General features: G+C 39.4%; 1 protein-coding gene across 2 annotated transcripts in view; it reads left to right on the forward strand.

Annotated features, from left to right (window-relative positions):
• Nucleotides 1-27,852, forward strand: part of pde3a (phosphodiesterase 3A, cGMP-inhibited) — a 177,280-nt gene that overhangs the window by 94,358 nt on the left and 55,070 nt on the right. For both annotated transcript variants that reach the window (XM_088645700.1, XM_088645701.1), the window contains exon 3: nucleotides 21,565-21,825. In XM_088645700.1, coding sequence (XP_088501826.1) covers nucleotides 21,565-21,825 — 261 coding nt within the window. The remainder of the gene's footprint in view (nucleotides 1-21,564; nucleotides 21,826-27,852) is intronic.

Below are 27,852 nucleotides of genomic sequence, written 5' to 3' on the forward strand. Positions count from 1 at the left end.
GTTTACCCAAACACAGGAGGTCAGGCCAGGGTCAAAAACCAGTAAATCCAAAATCACCAAGTCAAGATCCAGAAGACAAAGTCAGAGACAAAGCCAGGGGTCAGAGCCAAAAACCTAGCAATCTTGCAAGCGCGCAAAAAAAAAAAAAAAAACCCCAGGAAACAATACAGCTCTAGCTAGGTCAAACCCAATACTGAGCAAGGAGTAGATTGTCAGGTTGGTTTAAGTAGGCAGGTGGAAGAAGGTGTGTCTGATTAATTAATTGGAAACTACACTGGAATGTGAAGAAGTGGATTAAGGGCGGCGAGTTCACCAGGGGTGTGACGTATCACCTGGGGTGCTATCTATGTGGGGTTTGTATTTTCTCCTTGCGGATGCATGGCTTTTTTTCTGGGTGCTCCAGTGTCCTACTGCAGTCCAAAGACATACTGGTAGGTTAACTGGCTTCTGGGAACACTGGCCCTGGTGTGAGTGTGTTTGTGTCTGTGTCTGCCCTGAGATGGACTGGCTCCCCTGCAACCCTGAATTGGATGAAGTGGCTAGAAAATGGATAGATGCTTGACTGTAAAGGAAAAAACTTTACTGTGTTAAGATAACAGGTGAACTGGATACATTAAGTGCCAAATTGGTGAAAGGAATACAGTAACACATGTTGACTGTGCACAAATACACATCAAGAAGAGTCGAATAAAGTTAAAACTCAATGATCCCTTAACAATAACAGAATGCTGAGATATGCAACCATCAATCAGATCCAGTGTTTTAAACTCCTATCTGTTTTCTTTTTGTAAGTCAAACTCATACAATATTTTAATGTAATTCTTCCTTTAATTTTTTATTCCTTCAAACATGGTTGTCATTTTTTTTTCTTGAGATGAGTAGGAATTAAAGACACACTTGTCTCCATATAGAAAGTGCAGATACTTCAAGACACATTCAACTGTATATTGTACAGGTATTGCTGTATCCATGCTTGTTGTTGACAACTTTCAGGTTCACTAAAAACATGTTCAGAAATAATGAAAGTGAGCAACAAGATGCAGATTATTGTCTTTGTTTTATATATTGTTTTGGTATTTAGCCTGTTAGGGCAAAGCAAAGAAGAGCAGACTAGGACAAGCATGAAAAAGCAAAGCATGCCTGATCAAACACAGAACCACTGAAATAACACAAAGTAAAATTACAGCTAGTCAGCAAGAAATCTGTAGTTCTGCAAGTTTTTATTGACCATTTGCAGTTTTTACAGTTTTTCATTGTGCATAATAGGCTGGAGCCAGAAATTGTGCCTTGGCACAATGCAATGCAGTAATGTTTTTAATGACACTGTGTGAGGCTCATATTAGCAGTTTTGAGTTAACATGTGCCAGTCAAAAGCTGGTCTCCAGTTTTAAAGTCTATTGGCACACTGGAAGCTTCTGTGGGTCCGGAACAGATCTTTTGGCCTATTTGGTTATTCTTAAGCCTTTATTTTACCAGGTTGTTAATTTAAGGGGAGATTCGAATTTGCAATGATAATATAGAGACCTATTGTACAGCTGGGCGTTAACTGGAGCAATGTGAATGAAGGCACTTAATTGTACCGTACAATGGTAGTGTCCCACCCATAACTTTGGCCAGTGACTCAACAGACTGGAGTCCAGAGCCATAAAAAACTGCTCCACACTGCTACTACATTTGTTGTGGGTTGAAGTGGTGAGTTTAAATGGGCTTAAAATAATTTAGATTTTAGAATGGCCTGAGGATGATCTCTCTGTTCAAAATGGTACAAAACAGACGCAAAACAAAAGGGTCTTGAAAGAATCTGCAGCGATATGATATGGATTGATTCCTGAGTACACTGAGTGTGGAAGAAAGAGATCTGATCCTTGATGGCTTCCTGTATTAAGTTGATCTGCAAGGAATGCGCTAACATTCTTGTGGTCTGATCTATTTGTGCACTTAATAATGCCCATGCAATGAGTCTTTGAACTAAACAGCTACAAAAAAGTAATCAGAATAAATCCCATTTTATGATTTTAAGTAGTTCAGCTATGGGCAAGCCCAAATCACAGCTGATACTTGTAGGGAAGAATATTAACTCTTTAAAGTGATCCAGAGAAAAAGGTCAAGAAAAATCTACAGCCTCCCTCCAGCAAGGGGGTTATGTTCCTCCAACACTGGAGGAAACTAATACCTTATTGAAAAACCTGGGATGGAGGAATGAGGTCAGATTCCTCATTAAACCAGACATTTGTATACAGTCTATATAATGGTTTTTAATAATTAAATAAAAAATAAACTAATATGTGCAATACATATATACATGTACATCTGATACTGAGATTTAGAATTTATTTACCTATTCATGACAAAATTTGTAATAAGTTTGTAATAAGTGATACTAATTTAAACAACAAACTATGTAAACAAGGCATTTTGTTTTTTACTTAATCATAAAGATAAATAAAAAATAATACACTCACTCTCTTTGAGTGAAGCTGCTGATGTCTCAGCTTGAGGCCCATCTAACATTGTAATTTTCTCCATTAAAGTAATCACCTCCTGATTTTTTACTTTTAATATCACGAGTGGCTGACAATTTAATACTGCAACTCAGGAGCGACACATAACAAATTGTGAAAAACTTCACACAATTGTGTTCATGTGAAGCACTGTTCAAATCGTCTCAAAGCCAGTTCTGGGAATCCCGATGTCTTCCAGTATTCCTTTCAAACAAGCTCTCGGTTCTTAATTGAGCTGTTAATTTGTCTAATTAGATCTTTTCAAGTAGCTTTTCAGTTCTTAAACTGAGATTTTAAGTTAATGGCAAACTTTTAATGAAACAAAATCATATATTTTTTAGGAGTTGACAACAGCTGAAAGAGTTTAATATTTTATGGCCTGAACAACAGCACTCACAGGAAGGCATCGACCGGTCTCTTCCATGTTGACAGTGTGGAATATTCCAGTGTTATTGTGTTGTGAATTAAGTTAAGTTGTTTAACATTTGGCCTATCAGTACAAAATGTATGGAGCTAAGTAGTGAAGTGAATATGCTTTTCATCCTAAAACCATACGTAAAAGCTTTGCGATAATACATAGAAAATGAGCCAAATGTTTGAGAGTGATCATTTGTTTTTGACTTGTCTTTGATGTTTGATTTATGAATTCCAAATGACAGAACTTTAGCAGCTTCCAGATAACACTGTAGCGCTGAGAAACCTCAGTGGGTTTCTAATCAGTTTGGAATTTTCCTGTGCAAGCATCACCTGCAGCAGTATATATTAGCAAGTCAAGTCTATTGTTGTGAATTTTGGTTATATAAGAACATAAGAACGCTTACAAAAGAGAGGTGGCCATTAGGACTGAAATTTTATTTTTTTAAGAAATGCCAATACACAGTGACATTGTTTACCATTCATATAGGTAGAACTATACTGTATACAGTAACAGGTGCATGACCTCTCTTAGCTTAAGATAAGCATCACAATGTCCATCACATCACAATTTTGTGAAAGTGTACAGTACATACAGTATGGATTCTTTTTTCATTTACTCCAGATGAAGCCCCTGAACCCTAGAACAATGTGGTGCAGTTCTGTGCTTATTGTCACCTGTAAGCAGCGCAGTAAATGAGAGACCGTTTGTCCTCCCTATAGTGGGGCGCAGTGCATGCCTGCAGCCACTTTTAGTCAAGTATTGTACTCTGCTTCTAGCCACAGGACCTTTAGTGTGAAACATTGATAATACATAAACCATATGCCAGGATGGAGATATGTGGCACATCATGTATACAGTCCTGCAATGGAAGAGCGTCTGCCCAGTGTGAGCCTCCCAGGGCTTTCTCCAGATCACAGCAGCTCGATTTCTGGGGCTGAGCCACAATCTAAACAACAAAAAATTAAAAGCTCTTTTGGCAGGAATAACAAATCAGAGAATTTCAAACCATTTCTCAGGAGCATTCTCCGGGAATAAACCTTTAATTTCTCAAGCTGTTTGGGGATCTTACTCACTGGACCATACGCACAGCGATAACTGCTAAGACTCAAACGTGCACGGCCTTCACATTGTTCACAGGACCTTTCCCTTGCGCACCTGTGGCTGGTCTTCAGGATCACAGTGTCCATCACATCACAATTTTGTTACAGTGAAAGTGTACAGTACATGATAAAAGGAATCAGCTGCTCTGCATTTATTGTGTGTAAAACCCTTTTCAGAGCATTTTCATACCCTTTCTACAGAAACAGCTGGGGCGACAGTGGTACCACGTTGTAGCCTGTTCCTATCAGGTCTCAGAAGCTAAGCAAGGCTGAGTAGTGGGATGGAATGGAAGACCTCCATGGAAAACCCGACTTCGGCTGCAAATGGAATTGGTGGAGCAGTAGGTGGCACTGTCCAAACTGGTGTGTCCAGTGTGGTGACTGGGAACACGGCTGTAGGAGACGCTGTCCTTCGAATGACACCTGAAACCAAGGTCACGACTGTTTGGTCATTAAAGATCCTATGGCACTTTTCCAAAGCTTGATGGTGTTGACCCAGGGGTCCGAGCTACATTCCACTGTGGGTTTGCAGAATCTGGCATCCCAGATGTTTCCTAGTAGGCTGAAGTTCACAAGTCCTCCTCTTGGACGTTTACTTAAACAACAGGGAAACACAAAGCAGGGGACACAACTGGAACTATGGGGAGTAAAAGTGTATATCAGAAGGACAATAGAAGGCATTGTTTAAACAAGGGTTTGTAGGAGTCTGGAACAAACTACACAGCCCTATATAGCTTCTTTCAAGAAAGGGCTGATTGAGACACTCATATCAATTAGCTAATAAGAAACAAACTAGTTACATGAGCCAGATGGCCTCCTCTCGTCTGCAAACATTTGTTTGTTCATATGTTATATAATTTGACTGCCCTTTCTCAGTAACCTTGTCCCTATTTGTTTTGTGGTTACCCTGACTTGGAGCACTGTGCTCCCAGCACAACAGATTTAGCCATGCGTGAAAGTAGTGCAGGAGGAAAAAGTGCAACGAAAGGCCGGTCCCTAGGCATGGTTTTTGTATTTTTCCTTGTGTGTGTGCATGTGTTGTATGTGTGACTGCTGACGTCAAAGACCTCACCAGATGGCTTTTCTCAATGACTTTTCCTGACACATGGCTCTGTTATTACAGAGGCATGTGGCCTTGTTATATTTACATTCCCTCAATTAGAGGCTTCCACGGTCTAGAATAGTATGATGGCATACACAGTACCTTTCCCTCTACTTTGATCTTTGGAATTGATTTGTTGATGACAAAAGACATGTTAGTACAGGATTCCTTCATGGAGGCTGCTTGCACAAACTGCTCACCTAGGGCAAACTGAAGCAGTGTAGAGTCTCCCAACTTGTCTCTAAATTATGTGATCTTTTTGATGCAGTTCTATGAAACTCTATAATATGAAAATCAACAAAACCTCCTTAATTGTTTACTCCTTGATAACCTCCTTCCCTCTTACCATTTAGGGAGCATGTAAATGATTATGATAACTACTATGGATGATAGTATAAATCTGTATGCTCATTACTTTACACTATTTATAAATCCTGAAAAGTAATATATCATTTTTGCATTGTTCATCATCCATGGTAATGAAGGTAGTATTGTGGGAAAGTCTTCATCAGAGGAGCAGGACACAGTCTTGTGCAGATTCAGTTTCATTGATCTCAATAAGTCCAGCAATGCGTGCTGTGTGTGCCAGAACAGACAAACTGCAAGGGTTTCCCAGCTTCAGAAAGAAGTTTTTCACAATCTGAGCGCTTGTCCTGCTCTTTGATATGCAGCAGGTATTGATCTGCTTTATCCTGTTTGTGGTATGTTTGTGGGTGTTGGTCCTGACTTTTGTTATGTAGCATTAAGTCACTGGGGCTGCTAAAGCAAGTCAGCTTTATTGGAACTTAGCATAACTTTTGTTGAAGGCTAAATTAACAGACCCCAGCAACACCTTCCGCAATCTGATCAAGCGGTAATATTGCACTGCTGGATATGTGATATATTTACATGTCCCACTTCAGTAGTATAAGACTGGAGAATTCTATACTTTGTAAAGACAGCTTGCTATCTATTTATAGTATGCTTTATGTGACCTGTTCATTTTCACAGTGCCCCAGTATTATGTAGCTATAGAAATAGAGAGTGTTTCTTCAGTAGGAACACTAGTGTCATTATTACAGAGTACAATCAAGTATGATGATACCACCTAATGAGGACTCATTGTATAAAGGCCAAAACTTTACACATCCTGAGACATCCTGGTCACTGTGGTTTTCTACAGGAACCTTTACATATAACCAAGCTTTCCCTTTTATTAATAGGTGACTTTGAGACAGCTGACTTCCAGCATATGAAGCAAGAATAGAACTGAATGATCTAATGTCATTTTAGAAAAGAAATATCCAAGGCTCCAGTTATGAAGCTCACAGCCATTTGTTTCTTGTTTGGGTTAAAAGAGGAGTATAAAGTGTTCTGTGAAGTGTCTTGGTGTGTTTGCGTAATCCTGAAACCTATTATGCTATTATATTTTTAAGACGTACTGTATTACAATACTGATTTTGACCGGTTTCTAGTCTTGGGCACATACAGTAGTAATTACACAGTGACTTAATTAGGTGCAAATTCACCAATGTGAAGCCCCCACTTGAATGATGGAACGGCAGCCAAAGTACACCAGTACGGAAGAGAACAAAGTGATCAATCCAAGTCATCAATGGAGATTATTAGGAGGCCATGACTGGTAAAGGCCAGGGGAAATGTGGCCAGGATACTAGAGTGACACCACCACTGTTTCCAGATTTCTATGATTTTTAATGACCATGGAGAGTCAGGACCTCAGTTTTAGATCTCATCTAAGGACAACACCTTTTTTACAGTATAGTGTCCCCATCACTATATTGGGCATTAAGACCCACAGAGACTGAGGGTGAGTGCCCCCTGCTGGCCCCACTAACACCTCTTCCAGCAGCAACATTAGCTTTCCCAGGAGGTGTCCCATCTAGGTACTGGCCAGGCTCACACTGCAGAGCTTCAGTGGGCTGCCAGTTCTGAGTTGCAGGGTGATATAGCTGCTGGCTATATAAAGTAACAGATGACTTTGACAAGCTATTGCCTCTTTGATATTAGCTCTTCAAACACTTAATGAGGAAATGTGCCGGCAAAAGATGTGCAGAAAATCTAAGTGTGTCTTTGATGTTTTAATACCAAAACTGTATTGGTTTTAAATATCAATTGAACGTGAATCTGTAAAATAAGCAGGTGCTTGTTCAAACTGGTGACAGCTATGTTTTCTTTTGTGTGTGCGAGTCTGTTCCTCAGTGCGTAGTAACTAATCTCCTATTAAGAAGTAATACAATTAGATAAATAATGTTGGTTCATTGACAGTAACTACTGATACTTGCCAGGAAACAAGAACATTAGGCACTAAAACAGATCCAGTCTTATTTGAACTGGCTCAAGCACTGTACAACTCTAGAATTGTAATGTCGCAGGTACTCCACATTCACCAATGGGAAAAACCCGCTAAAACATATTTCTTTATACGTCAACCTTTACATTTCCCAGAAACACATACTAATTGATAAGATCAATAGGATCTCCATTAGCTGTTTTGGTGCATTATATTAAACCCTGTCATATTTTGTCGATTTATGTACTTGGACCTTTAAACTAAAACCAGAAATCCCAGGAAGTCTGCAGTATAAGAGTTATTTGTTCACAGTGAATTCATGTAATCCCAATTATATAAAAATCGAACCTGCGCTGTTTAGGCAGTTGTTGTGAGGCAACGCTTGAGTAGTAAGAGGAAGTCAATCTTGGAACATTTAAATGTTTAAATATAGGTCTTGATCATTTTAGTAACTAATATTTACACTATCACTGGCAACAGTTAGGTGTGGCTACAGACCACAAGTCACTCTCTAGTAGATGAAGTAATTAAAGAAGAGCTCCCTACATACTTAGGTTATTTATCCATAGCCAGGAGTAGAACCTGACACAACCAGTGAAACGTAGTATTGAAGCTACAGTGTTAGTCATTTACTGCATCTGGTGATAAATCCTTTGTTGTATGTTGACAAGTAAAGCACTTTTGGTGCTTTCCAAAAGTGGCACTTTCACTTTTGGTGCCACAATCCTGCACTTCTGGCATTATTTTTTTTTTTACCACAAGTGAAAACCCTCATATTATAAGAAGGCACATTTTCACTGGTATGTCTATATGTCTGTTGAAATCTTTTTTTGGTGAAAATTAGATTTTTGATTCGGCTTTTATTTTCGTGCCAACTTCCTGGTGTGGTGTGTGCCCTGAATCAAACATAGACACAGGAGCTCTTGGCTCTCAGCAGAACTCCTGATGAGGGTGTAATGCAAGGATAAAACCAAACACTTTTCCTAATTAAGAAAACATTGGAGGAATGGAAATCTCAGCTAAGTCAGGGAAGTGGGTAAGGTAAGGTGAGGAAGGAGGAAAGTGGATTTTTAACATTCAAAACAAACAGCTGCATTGAACCATTTCCTTTAATCTCTTCATACAGCCCTGAGAATAACCAGTTCTGAAGTTGATTATTTCCAAATTCAGAAAAGTGAAACATTTAAGAAGTGCAGGCTTTCCCTTTTTTTAAACTTCATTTAAATTGGGATCTTACCAATCCAGCTAAAAATATGATGGCATATTTATTCAGGGTGTATTTCTGGAAAATAAAATAAACACAGATGTCTCTGTGTAATATTGTGGTTAATGCCTGATCATACACAATTAGGGGTGTGTGAGCAGTGCTGACAGTGGACCTTGCACTGAAAAAGTGGGGAAAGTGGGAAGTAATGGAAACCATTCTAGGACTCACCTTGCTTATAGTTACAGTAATCACTCTTGATGTATTTTCTACCACATTTCAGTCGTTTCTTGTACTCTCTTCTAGTGTGAAAGGGAGTTGTGGCACACCTAAAAATGCTGGTCGCCTTAATGTGTTTTTTTTGTGTCAACTGTGTCGCAGAAATGTATCTTTCAGATGTGCAGTAAGAGTTTTTAACGAACGTTTGGCTGGAAGGAAAAATCTAATCACACCCCATTTCCACTCACCAGTATAACTTTCATATTCTGTATACATCTGTCCCAGTGTTCATTGCTTCACTTCCCTTGCTTTGTCCTCCCTCCATCCTTACCCTTACAGCGGCCCCCCAGCTCATTCCTTGTGCGCGGGTTTGTGGGTGTGGGTGCTTGTGTCTATAGTAAATGTGTGTGCATGTGTAGGTGTGTGCGCGTGTGTTTATAGGTGTCTACATGTGCCTTGTGTATAGGTGTGCAAGTGTGTGTGTATGTACAAGTGTGGGTGTGTTTATGGGTATCTGTTTGTGTGTGTGTGTGTGTGGCTGTTTGGATGTGTGTGGGGGGTCGCTTCGTCCTTATGGCCCAGCTGTCATTCCCTTAGCCAATTGAGTTAAATCAATAATCAAAATCAAATTTAATTACTTCTCTCATTCCATCTTAATTAGGGTTGTGGGAACCACTAACCTTGCACTGAGCTGTCTTGCTGTGATGTGTTTTCAAAGAGCCAAAGAAAACTGTGGTTTGTTCGCTCTCAAGTTTCACAGGCTATGCAGAGTCTTGAAGATGGTTAGAGAAAACTGCAGGAGGTCTGTGATCACACACAACATGTGCTGTGGGACAGACATCAGACATTGGGCATGAAGTGTGATGCGTTTTGCTTTGCTTTCCTTAACATGCAGCAAATTCTGACCATCATAACAAACCTTAATATGTGAATAAGTCATCATACACATACAAAACATCCAGTGCTCAGTACTTTAAATGTATTTATATCTATAAAACCACACCTGTGAAGCTTGCTTAAATTAATTTGTAACAACAGAGAATTTCAGATGCTTTGGGTTTTTATAGCTTGCTGTCATCTTCTAGATTTATTCATGTTTTTTGCTGGTGATGATTTCATCGAACATCCCGATTTAATCCTGAACATATTGCCAATTATTTTTGTCAATTTGTAAAAATACATTTAGAACCACCAATTATATTTGTTTTGTCCTCCCAATTTTTAAAAGCCATTTATTTGTGTGTGATTCATATCTTGGCTCTCATCTTCGGACTCTACGACCACACACAGGGCAGAGTGAGGAGGCACAGACAGATTCCTCTGACCCACCCACCTTCGAGACACTCATCTTCTAAGATGTGCAAAGCGTCTGTGGGGCTGCAGGAGCTGTGGTTGCCCTGAATGACAGTGAGCTGGAAACCTTGAAAAGCAACTGTGGAAAAGTCTGTAACATGTTTATGGGGTTTATTAAATGCTCTTGATGTAAGATATTGGTATTAAACCTATCCATTGAAAACCTGCAAACATACTGTACTCTAGCATACTGTACTGTAAATGCTGTAGTTTTTTTTAGAAATATCTGTTTATATTTTTAGAAATATAACTGTTTTAGAATATCTGATCTATCTAGGTATTCAAATAGACAATCAGAAATTCCACGACAAATAAGACTTTAGAGGTCAAATTTCCCAGAGTGTTGAAAGTCAAATATTGTGTCTACGTTGCCTTATTTACTGTATTAAATGACATGTATGCACTTGATCGATATTTTGAAGCACAATTTTGAATGAATATAAATACTGAGTCTCTCTTCTAATCTTTTAAGAAATTGAAAGAACTGTAGTCTTCATGTAGTTAAGATCACCCTCATTTCATATCTGGACAATGCACTGCAGGGCAGAGGTGATGCATCATAACTCTGATTCACAAAATGTGCTTGGCAAGGGACTTGCACATGTAAACCATTTACAGTCCAGCTTCAAAACTAGCCATGAAAGAGAAAATGATACATTCTGTTAAAATGTCAATGAAACCCACAAGAATATACTGTATTACAAGGGTGGAATATGTAAAAAATCTGTCATACATACTGTAACAATAAAAACTGTACATAAAAACGTTGGACTAAGTGAGATTTCTGAAGCAGATACAGTGCAATGGTCCTGAACCAAGGTCTCTGGTGGTTTTGTTTTTAGCTATGGTCTTAATCACACGCTAATTGATTTCAAGATCTTCAAGATTTTGAGTTTGCTCTCAGCATTTAAAATATTGATTGGTAAATGGATTTCTGAGTTTAGAACTTCCTCTATTTAGATGTTTTATCTGAAATGTAACTGAACCTCTGCAGAAAGACTCAGTATGGGAATATCTGATACTGTACTTTTTAGCACTGTGTTTATTCAATATGAATTGATCACCTACTAAGAGATGTTTAGACTGATAATAGTAAAAAATCCTAGTAATAAAAAAGTTGAGGAAAAATTACATCAGGTCCTGTGGGCTGAAGCTGCTAGAACAATACAACTGATGTCTATCATTTTCCAAAACAAGGACTGAGTGCAGAAACAGAAGTTGAAACAACCAGTTAGATCCTTTAAGGTAAGAATTACTGTAGCAGAAGCTATTAACAGCTCAGTAAGAACAAAATGCAGCAGACTCTGGGGTCAACCAGGACCAGGGTAGGAGGCCATTGCTATAGAGTATAAATGACTATGAACAGATGGTACATGTTTATTGGAGTATAGTAAGATAGTAAGGGAAATAAAACACAAATATTATAAGTCATTTTCCATTCCCTGAAGGAGATGTGACCTGAAGCTTTCCCCTGTGTGCTGCAAAAATCTAAAGTTATGCTACTAATGAGTTGCCAGTGTAAACAGCTTAATTCAGAGTTTGTGACAGCAGAATGCATTATTTCGAAAAAAAAAATAAGTTTGATAAATTCTACCCATCTGAAGGGAAGCAATTCACCTTGTGCTTTTTCTGTGGCTTCCTAACTGCCTACAGGATGAGCAGGTCTTGCATCAGATCTTTGAGTGAATTGCATTTCAGTAGTTCTGTTAGATGCTAATGATTGCGATAGAGAGATGAGATATGTATGAAGTATTTGACTGGACTGCCCTAGCTGTGGGACTAACAGTGTATCCAAAGGGATAAGCTGTCCCACCCAAATCCACTGTTGTGAGGAATAAGCCAGGGAGTCTGATGCAAGGGTGTAGATGGGGAGGAGTAGGGGATGCAAGAGAGACAGGCGAAGGGAAGACCTGGATCCGAGACTTGCACACTGTACTATACTGTAGGCAAGCTGAAGTGTGTAAGGTTGGGATCTAACCTCCTGAATCTCTGTTCAAGACTCAGTTTTTTCATGAGGAATATACAGTACTTTTTTTACTCTTCAATGATCTTAAATGATTATTTTAAAACTCAGATTTAAAGCACAATTGTGTAAGTTATTTCTTGCTTTGAAAGTAATCATAATTGTGGTACAACTGTAGCATTAAATGAAACCCATGTCTATTCTTCTAGCAGTAAAGTTATGCTTAGAAAACGTGTTGCAGAATACATTTGTAGTTGATGAGCAGTGTGCTCTAGCTTCATGTGTGCTTTGATTGGAGCACTTGAAAAGAGGGATATAGCCAAGGAATTATTTACATGGAAGTGCTGCCCTGAAATCAATCATTTCTACTTATTTCAAGTCCCATGCCCTTTTAATCTAAAAAGTTTTACAAAAAATGAGTACTATGTCAGCTGTGGAGTTCACCACAAAGTGAAAACCTAGAACAATGATAAACTATTTATTACTTTGCTGGAGGGGAGATGTTTCACTGAACATTCTGTTATCATCTGCACTCTAATGGATTATTATAACAAGTGCGCAAGAAGCATAGATCCATGCAGCATTTCTGGCACAGCCCCAGTGACTAACACTTAGCAGGGATTTTTATGATATTGTGCAATTACAAGCTTGAATAGCAATAGTGGGAAGCACAGTGGTGCATTGGTGTCTCACAGCACTGGGGCCCTGGTTTCTATTCCAGACCTGGGCTGCTCTCTGCGTGGAGTTTGTATGTTGTTCCTGTGTTCTTGTGGGTTTCCTCTGGGGCCTCCAGTTTCCCCACAGTCCATACTGACAGGTTAATTGACATCTGGAAAATTCGGCCCTGGTGTGAGTGTGCGTGTGCTTGTGTTTGTGTGTGCCTTGTGATGGACTGGCGTCCCATCCAGGGTGTGCCCTGCCTAACGCCTATTGCTTGCCAAGGTAGGCTCTGGCTCCTTCACAAGCCTGGACTGGAAGTACTGTTGTGGCTAGAAAATCAATAGATTTAGGTAATTAGATGGAACTAGGTACTGTAATTGTCTTTCATGCAGAACTTTATACCACAAGTTCTTTATCTGTGATTATGAGTCCCAGGGACATTCTTGGAGAACATTCCTAGGCCTTCAAAAAGTCAGATAGAAATTGTTCGCTTGTATAAAATATAATTTTTCTTTAAACTCAGTGCCAATAAATATCAGTGGTTAAGTTACTTTTAAACCGAACACAAAGCTTCCATGTTGGTAGTTATAAAATGATCTAGACAGATTAATTTCACTAAGATATTTCTGAAAGGGCATAGGTTTGCAAAGCAAATAGGCTTGTCTGCTTTTGATGACATCATCAGCCCTCGTCAGCTGTTTTTGCAATGGAGCCTACTGGCTCTTCAGCAATGTCATATCCAGCTGACCTGAAATGTCAAAATCACCAATTTAGTACCTGCAGAGCATAGATGATTCTTCTTACAAAGGTACAGCTCTGACAAATAAGGTTTATTTATTTTCCTACATAAGTAAAAAATGTAATTAGAATCAAATGGAGCTTGGGTTATTATTGGCATATTAAAGGGTAGGAGATTCAATGCTCAATTTGTTCATGTTTAAAAGTATGACCATTCACTTAAATGTAACTGGTGTTAATCCACATTGAGGATTCATTAACATCTACATGCCATGATGCTTTAAACTCTACTGCGTTGCCTGTCATTAACAGGGGCTTTTTTGTTGTTGTTGTTATTGTTATTTAACATTTAATAAATGACAAATTAGTTCTTAATCAATCAGTATGGTTTAACTCAACTGTACCGTTACATCAGGAGAGTAAAACATTATAGACTCAAGGTCTATAATGGTCTATCATTGCTTAAATGATTGAAAATGGGCTATGGATAGTGTTGCTGACCTTGTCATTTTAATAAAAATGTGTGCAGAGTTTATTAATCACAATATTTAGCAGTGTGTTATTTTTCAGTCAGGGCACTAAAATAATAAAAGTTTGCTCAGTTGTAAAACTTATAAATAATTTGCAAAATAGTCCTAGGAGAAAAAATCAGATCTTTCAGACACCTCTTGATATTTTAATGTTCCATTGCCTGACAAATTAGATGGGTCTCATTATAATGGTGGTAAAAACTCTTCTGTAGGGTTTTAGCACAAAAGCCTTGGATACTATATAAACTGAGACTACAAAGCAACATTACAAAACCAGATTGTAGTCCAGATGAATATCTCCATTTGTAAGGAAAAAAAAATATTGCCATTTGTGCTGTAATTTAATTTGAGTCAAATAAATGTTCACCCCGGAAAGGGAGGCCTGAATGATTTGTCCCAGACTGACTCTAGGATTTGAAAACAGTGTTAGAAGAGGACAGATGCCCTGCCAGATGGAATATGCCCTCGCCAGTAAGGAAAAAAAACCCAACTAAATTAATAATAATGAAAGAAAAGTCAACTTCCAAACCCAGAGCACTAGCCCTGCGGAACAGCTGAGGGCTCTGTACAAAGGACCCAAGTTTGAAGAACTGTAGCTCTTCAGGGTGATCTTTTGTGAGTCAGAAGCTGAATAACTGCATTGTGCTATTACTTAGGTGCACTCTTGTCATGTGCCAAATTAGTTTAAGGAAGCATGTTGTTAAGAATACAATAAAAAGTAGTGAATGAAAGGAGACCATTTTAATGTTTTTTCTTCTCTGGTTGCTTGTAGCTTGTTATCTGGCGAGAGCATTGAATCTCGTTTTGAAGGCAACACACACATTTTTCTCAGAATATTTGTATGTTTATAATTTACTGAATACCCCCCCAGCTAATTTCCATGTAGGCGTAAACTTATGGTGATGAATAGGATTCTTCACTTATTATCAGGACATACAGCTGGCATTAGATTTCGTTTTTTGTTCCAGGCTTGCGGCATGAGAAGAACATACAGTACAAAATTCTGCAGACATGACATACTGTAGGTCTTTTGTATGTGTCTTCTTGCAGCTCAGAATCATTTGTGTCTTATATATAATATGTTTTGTTATATTTATGTAACACAAATATATAAATACATCTGTTTTATATTTTTGACAGTGTATCTCAGTACTTTAGAGTGTGCTGTACAATAAATATGTCTGGTGTGGATTCATTTGCATAATGTTTCAATATATTAATACACTTTTTCTGTAACAAAGTATACATTCCATACATAAAAGTATTACTTTTATTTTAATTGAAAAGCTACTTTGCAGCAATCTGCCAATACATATTCATTATTGTGACAGACTATCCAGTCATTTTCTTCCCAACAGTACATTGATTGAATATTCTTTGTGTATCACTAGTAAAGATAGAAATTCAGTGTGCCACAATCTCAACATCTAAGTTTCATTTAAAGAATATTCTTCAGCTTTGCCTAAGAATTGACTTTGATGGGTGCTTTTCCTCATCCCTATTACTAGATTTACACTAGCTGCAAGAGATTGTGTCTCTTTGTGTTTGTCACTTAGATCTATGGACATACAATTACATATTTGTCATACTGAGCAAATCCATTAAAAACAGCCTTAGGCTGAATTTAGACCCAGATAGTGTGTTATGTTGGATATAAAGGAAAGGAGTATAGAACATATTTTTAGTGCCTTTCTGTATGTCTGCAGTCTGTCTGTCTATCTTATTATGAATGTGTGTATTTGGTAGACTGTAAACACTATTGACGCAGCCAAAGTGGTACAAAAGACCATCTCTAAAGTGGTATTATCTTCTGAATAAAACATTCCCTGACCATGACACATTCTCTCTCCTGTCTGACAAGTACATGAACTTTTGTATTTTTTTTCATGTTGCAAAGCTATTATTTAATGCATGGTAAATTTAGTGGAAGCTAGAATGTAGGCCAATCGGTAGGCACTGCAGCAAGTTAGATTTGACTTTGACTTCTGTGCGATATGACCTAATTGGGTTTTGAACCAGAGGGATGGTTAGTTTATGCCATATTTTGCTTCTCATCCATTTAATGTGCAGTGCCGTCTTTATCCATTCTTGTTTTTGAATAAATTAGCTTTGCTTCTACTGTGATGGCAATATGAAACTTTGTTTAATATTTTTATTTTATGTGATTTGTTTGTTATTTGTAAGATAACCTATTATAATACAGGATTATATTTATTGATTACATTGTAGTGTCGCCGGGGGAAAATAGGTGTAAAACAGATCTAACTCACACCACACTGATCTTCTGTGTTCTTCGTCCGTATGTCTCCCCAAATCCGTTCCGCAATCCGTTAGCAGTATCCTTAAACGATCCAAGTTCCCAAATCCGTATGTCCACACTACTCTGCGCCATATCCAAGCCGTAATCCGTAATCTTAGTCAAAACCCGTATCCAATAGTCCGTTATTCTTAAATTCCTTCCAGCACACTCCTAAATCTCTCCTTCCTCTGAAACGCTCTCACCTTATCAACTTCTGCACCGGCTCACTGCTTCTGGGGCATTTATATTCCGTTTCCTGACGCAGCTCACCTGTGTCTCATTGTTTCGCCGCATAGATCTTTTCCACCAGCGGGTCAGCTGGTTATCCTTGGCGGCCATCTTGCCTAGGTCTATATCTAGTATATCCAGCGTTTCGTTATGGAAATACCGATTATAAATGACCCTTCCCCTGGTCCTCTTACATTCCCTCCCGCTGAGATCAGCCCCGTCCTCGGGCAATCTAGAAAAAAAATAAACAGTGCATTCGGGAGAGAGCATCTACATTCCCTTGTTTCCTTCCGGGTCTATATACTGTTTGGATTTGAAACCTTTGAAGACTAAGTCCCCATCGTGTGATTCGATCATTTTTATCCATATTTTGTAACATCCAGGTTAAGGCGCATGATCTGTGTACAATATAAACCATCTTCCTAATAAATAATACCTCAGTCCAGGGCCCATTTTATGGCTAGACATTCTTTCTTTATGGTAGAATAGTGTTTTTCAGCAGGATTTAACTTGCGACTAATATATACAACAGGATGCTCCAGTCCATCAATTTCTTGCGAGAGTATGGCTCCAATTCCAGTGTCAGAAGCATCAGTTTGTACCATGAAAGGTTTATTGAAGTCCGGTACCTGTAAGACGGGTTGAGAAGAGAGAGATGTTTTTAAGACTTGAAAGGCCCTCTCTTCCAAGTCCGTCCATTTTATTTTTTCCGGAGAACTCGTCTTTGTTAAATCGTGCAAAGGTGCGGCAATGGAGGCAAACCCTGGAATGAAACGTCGATATTAACTCACAAGTCCCAAAAATGTTCGGATTTGCTTCTTTGTAGCAGGTTTGGACCAGTTTTTAATTGCACCTTCTTCTCTTGGGGCATGACCAATCCTCTCCCGATCGTATAACCAAGATAATTGGCTTCCCGAGCCCCCAGACAACATTTATTTGGGTTGGCTGTTAATCCTGCTGCTCGCAAAGCTCCAGTCACTGCTTCCAGGTGTTGTAGATGTTGTTCCCGTGTCGTGCTATGGATCACAACGTCATCCAAGTAGGCAGCTGCAAAATCGCGATATGGTCTCAGTATTCGGTCCATCAATCTTTGGAATGTTGCGGGAGCGCCATGCAAACGGAAGGGAAGGACCCTATACTGATATAGCCCCTCAGGGGTGGCAAAAGCAGTCTTCGCTTTGTCTTCCTCGGCCAGCGGCACTTGCCAATATCCCTTCGTAAGATCAAGGGTACTGATGTATCGGGCGTTGCCTAATCGCTCAATTAGTTCATCAATACGGGGCATGGGGTATGCATCGAACAGCCAAATCTCATTTAACCGTTTGAAATTGTTACAAAATCGAACAGTTCCATCCGGCTTGGGGATCAGAACTATCGGGCTAGCCCACTCGCAATGGGATTCTTCTATTATTCCCATTTCTAGCATCTTTTCCACCTCTTCTTTAATCAATTTCCTTTTAGCTTCAGGTACTCGATATGGGGGTAGTCTTACCTTCTTCCCTGGTTCCGTGGTAATCTTATGTCTTATAAGATGGGTTCGACCAGGTGTCCGGGAAAAATCATCTTTGTTTTGGGACAGGAATTCTTGTAGTTCCAGTTTCTGAGCCGGAGCCAGGTCTCCCATGGCTACAGCTCCCGTTTCTTCTTCCAACGGGTCAGGGGAGAAGTGGGTGAGCAGAACTTCGGTCCCATGACATTTCTTCAATAAATTGATGTGGTAGATTTGATGCTGCTGTCTTCGGTCATGCGGCTTGACCTTATAGTTGACCGGTCCCATCTTTTCCACCACCTCATAAGGACCTTGCCAGGAGGCCAAGAATTTCCATTCGGGGGTCAGAACCAATACCAGTACTTTATCACCCTGTTGAAATTCTCTCGCAATAGCTCTCCTATTATAAACTTGTTCTTGTTGAGCCTGTGCTTTTTCCAGGTTTACTTTCACAATGGGAACAATAACGTTTATTCTTTCTCTCATTTGTTCCACATGTTCGATGATGGTCTGTAAAGGTGAGGGTTGGTGTTCCCAAGATTCCTTGACCACGTCTAATAGGCCCCGGGGGTTTTGAGAGTATACTGTAGCAATTCAAATGGAGAAAACCCGGTCAAGGCCTGTGGCACTTCTTGTACCGCGAACATGAGATACGGGAGCAGCTGATCCCAATTTTTCCCATCCTTTTGCATAGCCTTCCTCAGCATGCTTTTCAGGGTCTTATTAAAACTTTCTGCTAGACCATCGGATTGAGGGTGATAGACCGAGGTTGGGATCTGGTGTATTCCCAGTAGCTTACATAGGTCTCGCATGACTTTAGACATGAAAGGAGTTCCCTGATTAATTAAGATCTCTTTAGGAATTCCGACCCGAGCAAACAGTTGTACTAGCTCCCTAGCTATATTTTTGGCGATGGCAGCTCTCAACGGAATGACTTCGGGGTACATTGTAGCATAGTCCTCTATCACTAAAATATACTGGTGACCTTTGGTGGTTCAGATCAGGGGCCCCACCAAATCCATCCCAATCCGTTCAAAGGGGGTTTCTTAAACTGTATAGGTCCTCAATAATCATTGTACTTAATCGGCCGATACTTCATTTCAGTTTCCAGACTCTTGGGGTTTCTTCTGTCATCTTTTTGAAAGTCCCCCTTTTCCTCCCTAATCAAGGCCTCTGTGGCATGGTATCTATCCACTAAGTCCACTGCCTGATCTAGTGTCTGGGGATCCCCATCACTCACTTTCCTTTTCAGATGAACAGGCAGACTCCTCACAAAGTGATCCAACACCACCCTTTCTACCACCTGTCCTGGGTTTAATTCTTCTGGCTGGAGCCATTTCTTTGCCAGATGTACCAGGTCAAACATCTGAGACCTCGTAGGCTTGTCCATTTGGTATCTCCAATTGTGTAACCGGACCGCTCGTATTGCCATGGTTACCCCTAGTCTTGCCAAAATCTCCCTTTTCAGAGTTTCATAATTTTCTGCATCTTCTTCTTTTAAATCATAATAGGCCTTTTGGGCTTCTCCAATTAAATAAGGCGCTACTCTTTGGGCCATGCATTTCGAGATGCAGTTCTTTCAAATGTGGTTAAAAAAGCCTCCACATCATCAAGTTCTGTCATCTTTTGTAGCCCAATTTGTTCAGCCTGAACGATGTCTCTCCCTGTTACCGGGGTCTGCCGGATTTCTTCCCCTAATCTGTGCAATTCTTCTCACACTAATTTTTGCTCCTCTATAATTTGTTTGTTAGTTTCGCTTTGAATTTGATTCGCCTCCCGTTGCGCTTGGATAGCATCTTGCTGTCCTTTAAATGCCTGAAATTGGGCGTGGGTGGCCTGGGACAATTGCTGTTTTAATTGTTCTATGGTTTTCTCCACACACGTGAAGCGAAACCCACACACACACAAAAAAAAAAACTTGTTTTCTCTGATTCTCAAACCCGAGCGGGAGCTGCCCGCATCCTCCACCAATTGTGGTGTCGCCGGGGGAAAATAGGTGTAAAAGAGATCTAACTCACACCACACTGATCTTCTGTGTTCTTCGTCCGTATGTCTCCCCAAATCCGTTCCGCAATCCGTTAGCAGTATCCTTAAACGATCCAAGTTCCCAAATCCGTATGTCCACACTACTCTGCGCCATATCCAAGCCGTAATCCGTAATCTTAGTCAAAACCCGTATCCAATAGTCCGTTATTCTTAAATTCCTTCCAGCACACTCCTAAATCTCTCCTTCCTCCGAAACGCTTTCACCTTATCGGCTTCTGCACCGGCTCACTGCTTCTGGGGCATTTATATTCCGTTTCCTGACGCAGCTCACCTGTGTCTCATTGTTTCGCCACATAGATCTTTTCCAACAGTGGGTCAACTGGTTATCCTTGGAGGCCATCTTGCCTAGGTATATATCTAGTATATCCAGCGTTTCATTACGGAAATACTGTACCGATTATAAATGACCCTTCCCCTGGTCCTCTTACAACATTCATATTTAACCTTCAGCTGCATTTCCTCAGCTTAGTTACACACAGCAGGCTAATATAAGTCAATGACTTTTCTTTAGGTACAACGGTGTCGGTTTTGAACTTCATGAAAAGGCTTATAAAATGTGCTGTACATGTATTTTGGCCTTTTGTTTTATTTGACCCTTTATGATCATATATCAATACCTTAATTTAAAAATCACAAGTGTAGCTTCTGTGTGACAAAGAAGTAGGAATGTAAATAATAATAATAATAATAATAAAAATAATAATGTTGATTATTTTTCAAAATGGTCAGTAGGTGACGCAGTGGTTAGCCTCACTGTCTTGTGGTTCTGGGGCCCTGGGTTCAATCCTGTACCTGGGGTGTTATCTGCCTGCTGGAGTCTGTATGATCTCCCTGTGTTTGTCTGGTTTTCCCCAGAGAGCTCCTATTCCTCCCTTCCTCACTTATGAGAGAACGAGCATGTGGTGTGTGTATGTCCTGTGATGGACTGCTGTCCCATCCAAGGTGTACAGCCTTGTGACTGTTGTTTTCCGGGAAAGGCTCTGGCTCCACTGTGACCCTGTACTGGATGGAGCAGTTAGAAAATGAAAGTATGGTTTTTTTTAAAGTTTAAAACTAGAAGGTATAATGATGCCTGATTAATCCAGTGAGGAACACACACCATATGTGAAATCTAATTCAAGGATTGTCTTTGAAACATCCTACAGGTTGACTGTCACCCTCCACTAGTGATGATAATAATAATAATGATAATTGTGATAAAGGTTTTTAAACTACTGGTGTGTGCATCTGTTGTAAAGCATTCAGATTATCTGTAATTTACATTCCGCACATTTCTGAGAGGAGACAGCAACGTCAGACTTCTATGTGAGATTCCAAGCAATTTTCTCTCCTGTTTCTTTTTTCTCTGTGTCTCTGACATTGGACGTGGAGTTACTGTTTGTTTAAAGAGGCTGACCTCTTCCCACCCCTTCTGTGTGTCCTAGTCCTCAGGCACCACTGTGACGGTGGACATCGCTGTCATGGGGGAGGCCCACGGACTGATTACGGACCTCCTGGCTGACTCCTCGTTGCCCCCCAACACCTGCACCTCCCTGAGAGCCGTCAGCAACCTGCTCAGCACTCAGCTCAATTTCCAGCCTGTCCACCGGCCGCGCATCAACCCGCTGGTGTCCTTCGGCGAAGCCTACACCTGCTCCGACTCAGAGGAGGGCCCGGAGAAAGGAGAGAAACTGGCCATTCCAAAGGTAGGGTATCTGGTACGGTATTCGACTCTACCGCAAAAGCTTCTACCACATCCCTTGTACAGGTGTAATGTCTTTTCTACCAGCACTGAATCTTTGAGCTCATGTGTGCGTGCATGAACGTGCCTATCTGGCATTTAGTCTCTTATCTGCTGAAGAATTCATGAGGTTTTTTTTGTCTGTCCTTGCCTTACACTGTAGAAGGCTGCTTGCCTCTTCTTGTTTTTTTTTAAATGTATCTCCATCTGATTGTCATATCCACCTCTCAGTTTCAACTTCTGTGTTCCTCCTGGAAATATTCCGATGTACTGTATGTGTGAAAAACTGAGGTCTCTTAATAATTGCACTTCTGAAACATACAGAATCATTCTTATTGAAATAGGATCCTAGAAAATAGAAAATGGAGGTAAGAGTAAGTTTCATTTCAAGCTTTATTGTCCCATTGGGGAAATTTGTTTTGCAACACACTCACAACCTAACAAAACAACAACAGACAAACATTTACCAACCATGAAGTGCAACAGTGTTACAGCAAGATGAGGGAGAAGATAGATAGGATACATTATTTGAAAGAGTGCATTGGGGATGAAATATTTCCTGTGTCAGTATTACACCTGGGGGAACAAAGGCGTCTCCAAGACAGGAAAAGTGTGAACTTGCAGTGAAGGGGGTATACAGTTTGCTTTCTTTGCCACCTTCTGTTTATACAGGAGGCATTTTGATTTTCTCCAATTAATTTGCTCCTTAGTTTGACTAGTTTTTCCAGCCTATTACAATCAATGGTACTGATGTTACCAATCTAGCAAGTTTGTGTAAGCCTTGCTTAAGTTATGTGATAGTGTTATTTGAAGAAGCAACAACAGTAAAACAGACACAGAGGCTGTGATATAGTATAGTTAGGTTTTCAGAAGGCTTTTGAAAAGGTGATGTATTCAGTCAAATTCCATAGACATCTGTATACAAACCATTTCTCTTTCTGATACATAATAATCTAGATTCTGGAATAAAAACGGCAAAGAATATGTACTTTGAATCTCACAACTTATGTCATAGGATCCTATATTAAAATGTACAGTGGGCTAGTAAGACTTCTCATACAATCTGTTCTTACAGTATATCTTTCATATTTCTCTGTACAGTAAACAGCTCGCACCCATGTTTGCATTAACTGTGTTTCTCAGCACATGACAAGGACAGTCTGCTTGCCACTCTGTGTGAGATTTCAGCAAAGACAAATATGGAGGAAAGTGATGGAGGAAAATATGAGTGTGAGTGGGGTCACTCAGTGCTCATAGTACAGTAAGTTTACATTCTGCTTCATTAAGTCCACACAGGAATGTGTGGACAAAAAAATCAAGAGTCTAACCTCACCTCTATCAGAAGGACACATTTTGTATTTATCAAAACATCTGATGTTGCATCCAATTTGTTATAAAAATGGCCTTTTCATTGTAAATTATCAAATGTGCACAGGTATTGCTAATATATATTGGCTGCATAACAAGTGAATAGGAAGGCTTTCTTCCTGTCTGACCAGTTAAAGTCGGGTTAATGTCTAGATAATGATATAGAAGCACACTTTTTTTCACTGTTGGCTTTTTCTTAATAGTTGACATTTAAATATTAAGTAGTTCAGGTGGGTATCTGCGTCCACATGGATAGGCTACAAAGGAACAAGTAATAGGGTTATTCCATACTGAAAAGAGAAGAAAGGAAACACTAAGTTTCAGCTGTGGAGCCATCTTCGGGTGTGGATATTAATATTTAAATATGAATATACAATAGAACACCACCCGCACATTAAAGCACATTAAAGCATGTACAGTACATGTTTTGTTTCATGCTTGTAACGCGCCGCACACCAGATTATATAACATAGTGATTTACACCTGCCAGTCTGTTTTTTCATTCAGCTGTACGTCAGTAATTATCTTGGCTTATACTGTATGCAACATGCAGTGCAAACAGTGCTTCATGAGTCAACAGAATCACACTTTACATCTGTCAGACTGTTTTTCATTCAGGTATATCTACAGTAATCAATCATTCCTTTTCATGTTTATGTCAGAACCATTCCGGTCTGCAAAGCTTCATACAGCTTTTTTCCGGAAAAAATAAAACTTTTGCCAGATTATAAAGCAGTGTTTGTGTTGTGTATTTCTAAGAGCTTTCCCCAGACTACAGACTACTGTATACAGCACTTCAAGGCTATGAAAGAGAAAGGGCTGATGTTCAAAATGAGTATTTCACTCAGGGGTCCACTAAGGAAGAAGTCAGCAGCACCCCACAGGCAGTTAAAATACAATGTTCTTTAGAAAATATTATTAACACAAAAGAGGCAGAAGTGTTTTGGGTATTGGTTAAAACACGAGTTAAAGAGGTTTTCTGAAAGTTGCTTAAGACAGGTCTAGTACCCATGGACTAGAAGACAAGTTATCTTCCATAAAAAGGTGAAAAAAACTGAACATAGCAATTTATTCATCTAACATATTACATTCAAGGTTATGGAAACAATAAGAACTAAACTAGAAGATCACCTACTTCTTTGAACAATCAACAACAGTAATGAACACACACAGAATATGTGTTGTGGTATATTGCAATATACAGGCCTGGGTTTTGAAAGGACCATGCAGTCTGTGGCAGTTTAAAAAGGTGGCCAGCTGGTGCTCGGCATCAAGTACAGAAGGTTCAGTAACACTTGGTCTGTAACATACACGTCCCGTTGAGTCCTTTGAATATCCGTTTTCCATTTGAACTCATATGGATTTTAAACTATAAAATTGGCCGCGATTTTGCCAATGCTTATGGCTCATTGCCTCATAAACTGATTGAAGAAGCTATGTATCATTATTTCATTCCAGGAACGATACAGGATATAATTAAAGGGTACCTGAGCAATATAAAGATGAGATTCTCTGTAGGAAATTCCATAACTTCCTGGCAAGGACTAGCTGTACAATTTCAGTTACTTTATTTTTAATGGCCATGAACCTGATCATCGAAAGTGCACAACAAGAGTCCAGAGGGCCCAACATGAACTCAGGCATTACAGTACCACCAATCAGATCATTCATCGATGACCTAACAGTAACAACTACTACACAAGTACAAGCTAGATGGGTTTTAAGAGCCCTGGATACAGCCGTGAAGTGGGCAAGAATGAAGTTCAAGCCCCAGAAATGGGGATCACTAGTAATCAAGAGAGGAGAGATCACTGACAGGTTTGGACTCAGTGTGCAAGGAGAACAAATCCTCTCCATAACAGCAGAAAGAATTAAGTGCCTAGGGAAATGGTTTGATGCAACCTTAAAGGATACAAATTATACAAGAGAAGTGGAGAAACAAACTCTAGAAGGTGTGGCTTTATCAATATGGATTATTGCCAAGGCTTCTGTGGCCATTGATGCTTTATGAAATTGCAACCACCACAGTTGAATTTATGGAGAGGAAAATAAACAGCTTTCTCTGCGTTGTCTAGGAGTTCCCCCTAGCTTTACTAGCCTCGGTTTCTAGTAGATCCTCAAAGTTACAGCTGCCTATTTTATCGTTAGTTGAGGAGTTCAAGATTGCAAACGTCAGACTTGCAGTAGGTTTACGTGTTTCGAAAGATGACAGTATTAAGAAAGCAAAAATACAGACTAGGTCAGGCAGTAAATGGAATGTAGCCAGTGCGGTGGAATCCGCAGAAAGCCAACTGAAATATCAAAAAATTATTGATATTATTATTGTATAGTATATATATTATTGATATAATTATTGTCGGCCGTCAAGGTCTGGTCTTTTCAAGTAAGTACAAAAAGAAAATCAAGGAGAGCAGCTTTAATTCAAGAAGAGATAAGAAAGAAGGAAGAAGAGGTCCGCAATTTGAAAGTGATACAGTTGGGAAAACAGGAAACATGGGCAAGATGGGAAACAACAGATAGAAAGCTGGCATGGAAGGCCACCTTTTTAAACCCAGGGCTTCAGCATTGCAAAGCAGCTTCTGAAAAACTGTATGGCCATTCATTTTATATTCATTCGAATCCTACTCCCCAACCCATGTTTCAGTTATTCCTATAATGTCGTAGTTACATGTTATTACAGCAGTCTCAGGTTCTTGTATTTTATATGTTATCGAGCCATATTGAAGTATAAACATTAAAGAATGGATATTTCTTTTATAGTTTAAAAATACAGCCCCATGTCTGATTTTTCAAGGTGTTTCTTTTTAGTTTCCCAGCTGTGCAAACATAAAAAAAAATGTGTAAAAGGTCTGAAAAATCCTAAAAGAAACTTTCAAAGGAAAAACATTCACACAAGTTTCATATTAGAAGTAGAAGTAATTTTCAGACTGATGACGAGTGAGTTACTTTGTTGGCTCAGGAGTTCATTTACAGTCTACTTCTGTGTATTCATCTATCACTATGCTAAGTATGTGTGGTACCATTTTGGTGTGATGAAGCATATATTAGGAATGTTTCTTTTTTCTTCCAGGAATATTTCACATCCATTCCACTGTATTTTTACAAAGTCCGCTAGACATAAATGTTCTGAATTCCAATTAAAAAAACTTGAGTCCTTTTCTGCAAAGTTAACTTCATTTAATCGTTTTTTGAATTAAAGTGGTGACTAACTAACAGAAAAAGTAAGAAATCACAGAAAATAATAATACAGCAATAGAAAAAATGTTTTTTACTGAAGTTAAATTTACTTTGCAGTGATAAATGACAAAAAACACCTCTTCAAAGTGTTGCGAAATGAGTTTTGTCAGGAAAAGTTCTAGAAGAATTTTTCCTCATGACAAATTAAGACAAGAAGCAGTAAGTGATGGGAGAAGAACTGTCCTATTTCCATATTCCACAATCTAAAAAAAGCAGAGGGAAAGTTTTGGCAGGCAACTTAGAACTGTCACCACTCGTACTGTAGGTGAATTAACTCAGTGTGAAGCTGGCAGTTTGATCTGCACTTGTAAGTTCAGTCGTTGAATTCGGGGAAGAATCTAAAATATTAATTATCCTGAAAGTCCCTTCGATGGAAAACCTGTCTGAGAATATCTCGTTTTAAGTACCGCTGTTTTTAATGTGCCTGCCCTTTGGCAGTACCAGCGGAAAACCAATACAGACATCACTTACTGCTCCTTGCAAAGTATTCAGACCCTTCCTTTGGCGGCCCCGTTTGTGAAATTATAAATATGATTAACTTCTTTTTTTCAAGTTAACATTTTACTCAAAACATCAAATTCTTAAACTGAAGACTTTTAAGGCCAAGGTAAGTTCCAGTGAATGTCAGGAAAATTTAATCTTTTTGAGGTAAATCTCTACCAACTTTTCACACTGGTTTAGTGCGATTTTTGACCATTATTCTTGGCAGATTCGCTCAAGCTCTTTCAGCTTGCTTTAGAATTGCTTATGGACAAGGGTTTTCAAGTCTTTGTACAAATTCTCAAGTCCGGATTTTGACTTTGCCACTAAAGGACATTCACCTTCTTATTCTACACTCTAGTGTAGCTTTGTACTTGTGCTCTAGGCCATTCTTATACTGAAAGGTCACTTTTCATCCTGTTTGGGTCTTTTTAACATACTAAAGCAGATTTCCCTCTAGTATTTGCCTTTAATTTGCTCCACCTATTTTCCAGTCAGCTTGCCACTAACTGCTGGTGAGAAGCAGAACTATAACATAAAGCTGCCCCTCACCATGTTTGACAGTAGTGATGGCGCTGACTGTGTGATGTGTTCTTTGCATTAGTTGCACTAGTGTGACTGTATTGCCATTTGCATTTTGTATTTATACCAAAAGTTTCCTATTTTTTCTTGTAGGATTTGAGATTTGTTTTTTTAGTATAAGCTTCATTCTTACCACTCTGCCATACAGACCATTGTGACTCATAAACATTTTCCCCATCTCAGCAATTGAGCTCTGTAACTGGTGCTACAGAGCAGCCTGTGTATTAACACGCGTCTCACAGCATCATTCCTAACTAGTTTCCAGCTGTTGGCCTCATAGCAGAATCCCTGACCATTTTTCTCCCTGCTTGGCTGCTTAGTTTGG

This window comes from Lepisosteus platostomus, chromosome 9, assembly GCF_059453375.1.
Source record: "Lepisosteus platostomus isolate fLepPlt1 chromosome 9, fLepPlt1.hap1, whole genome shotgun sequence".
Taxonomy (NCBI): Eukaryota; Metazoa; Chordata; class Actinopteri; order Semionotiformes; family Lepisosteidae; genus Lepisosteus; species Lepisosteus platostomus.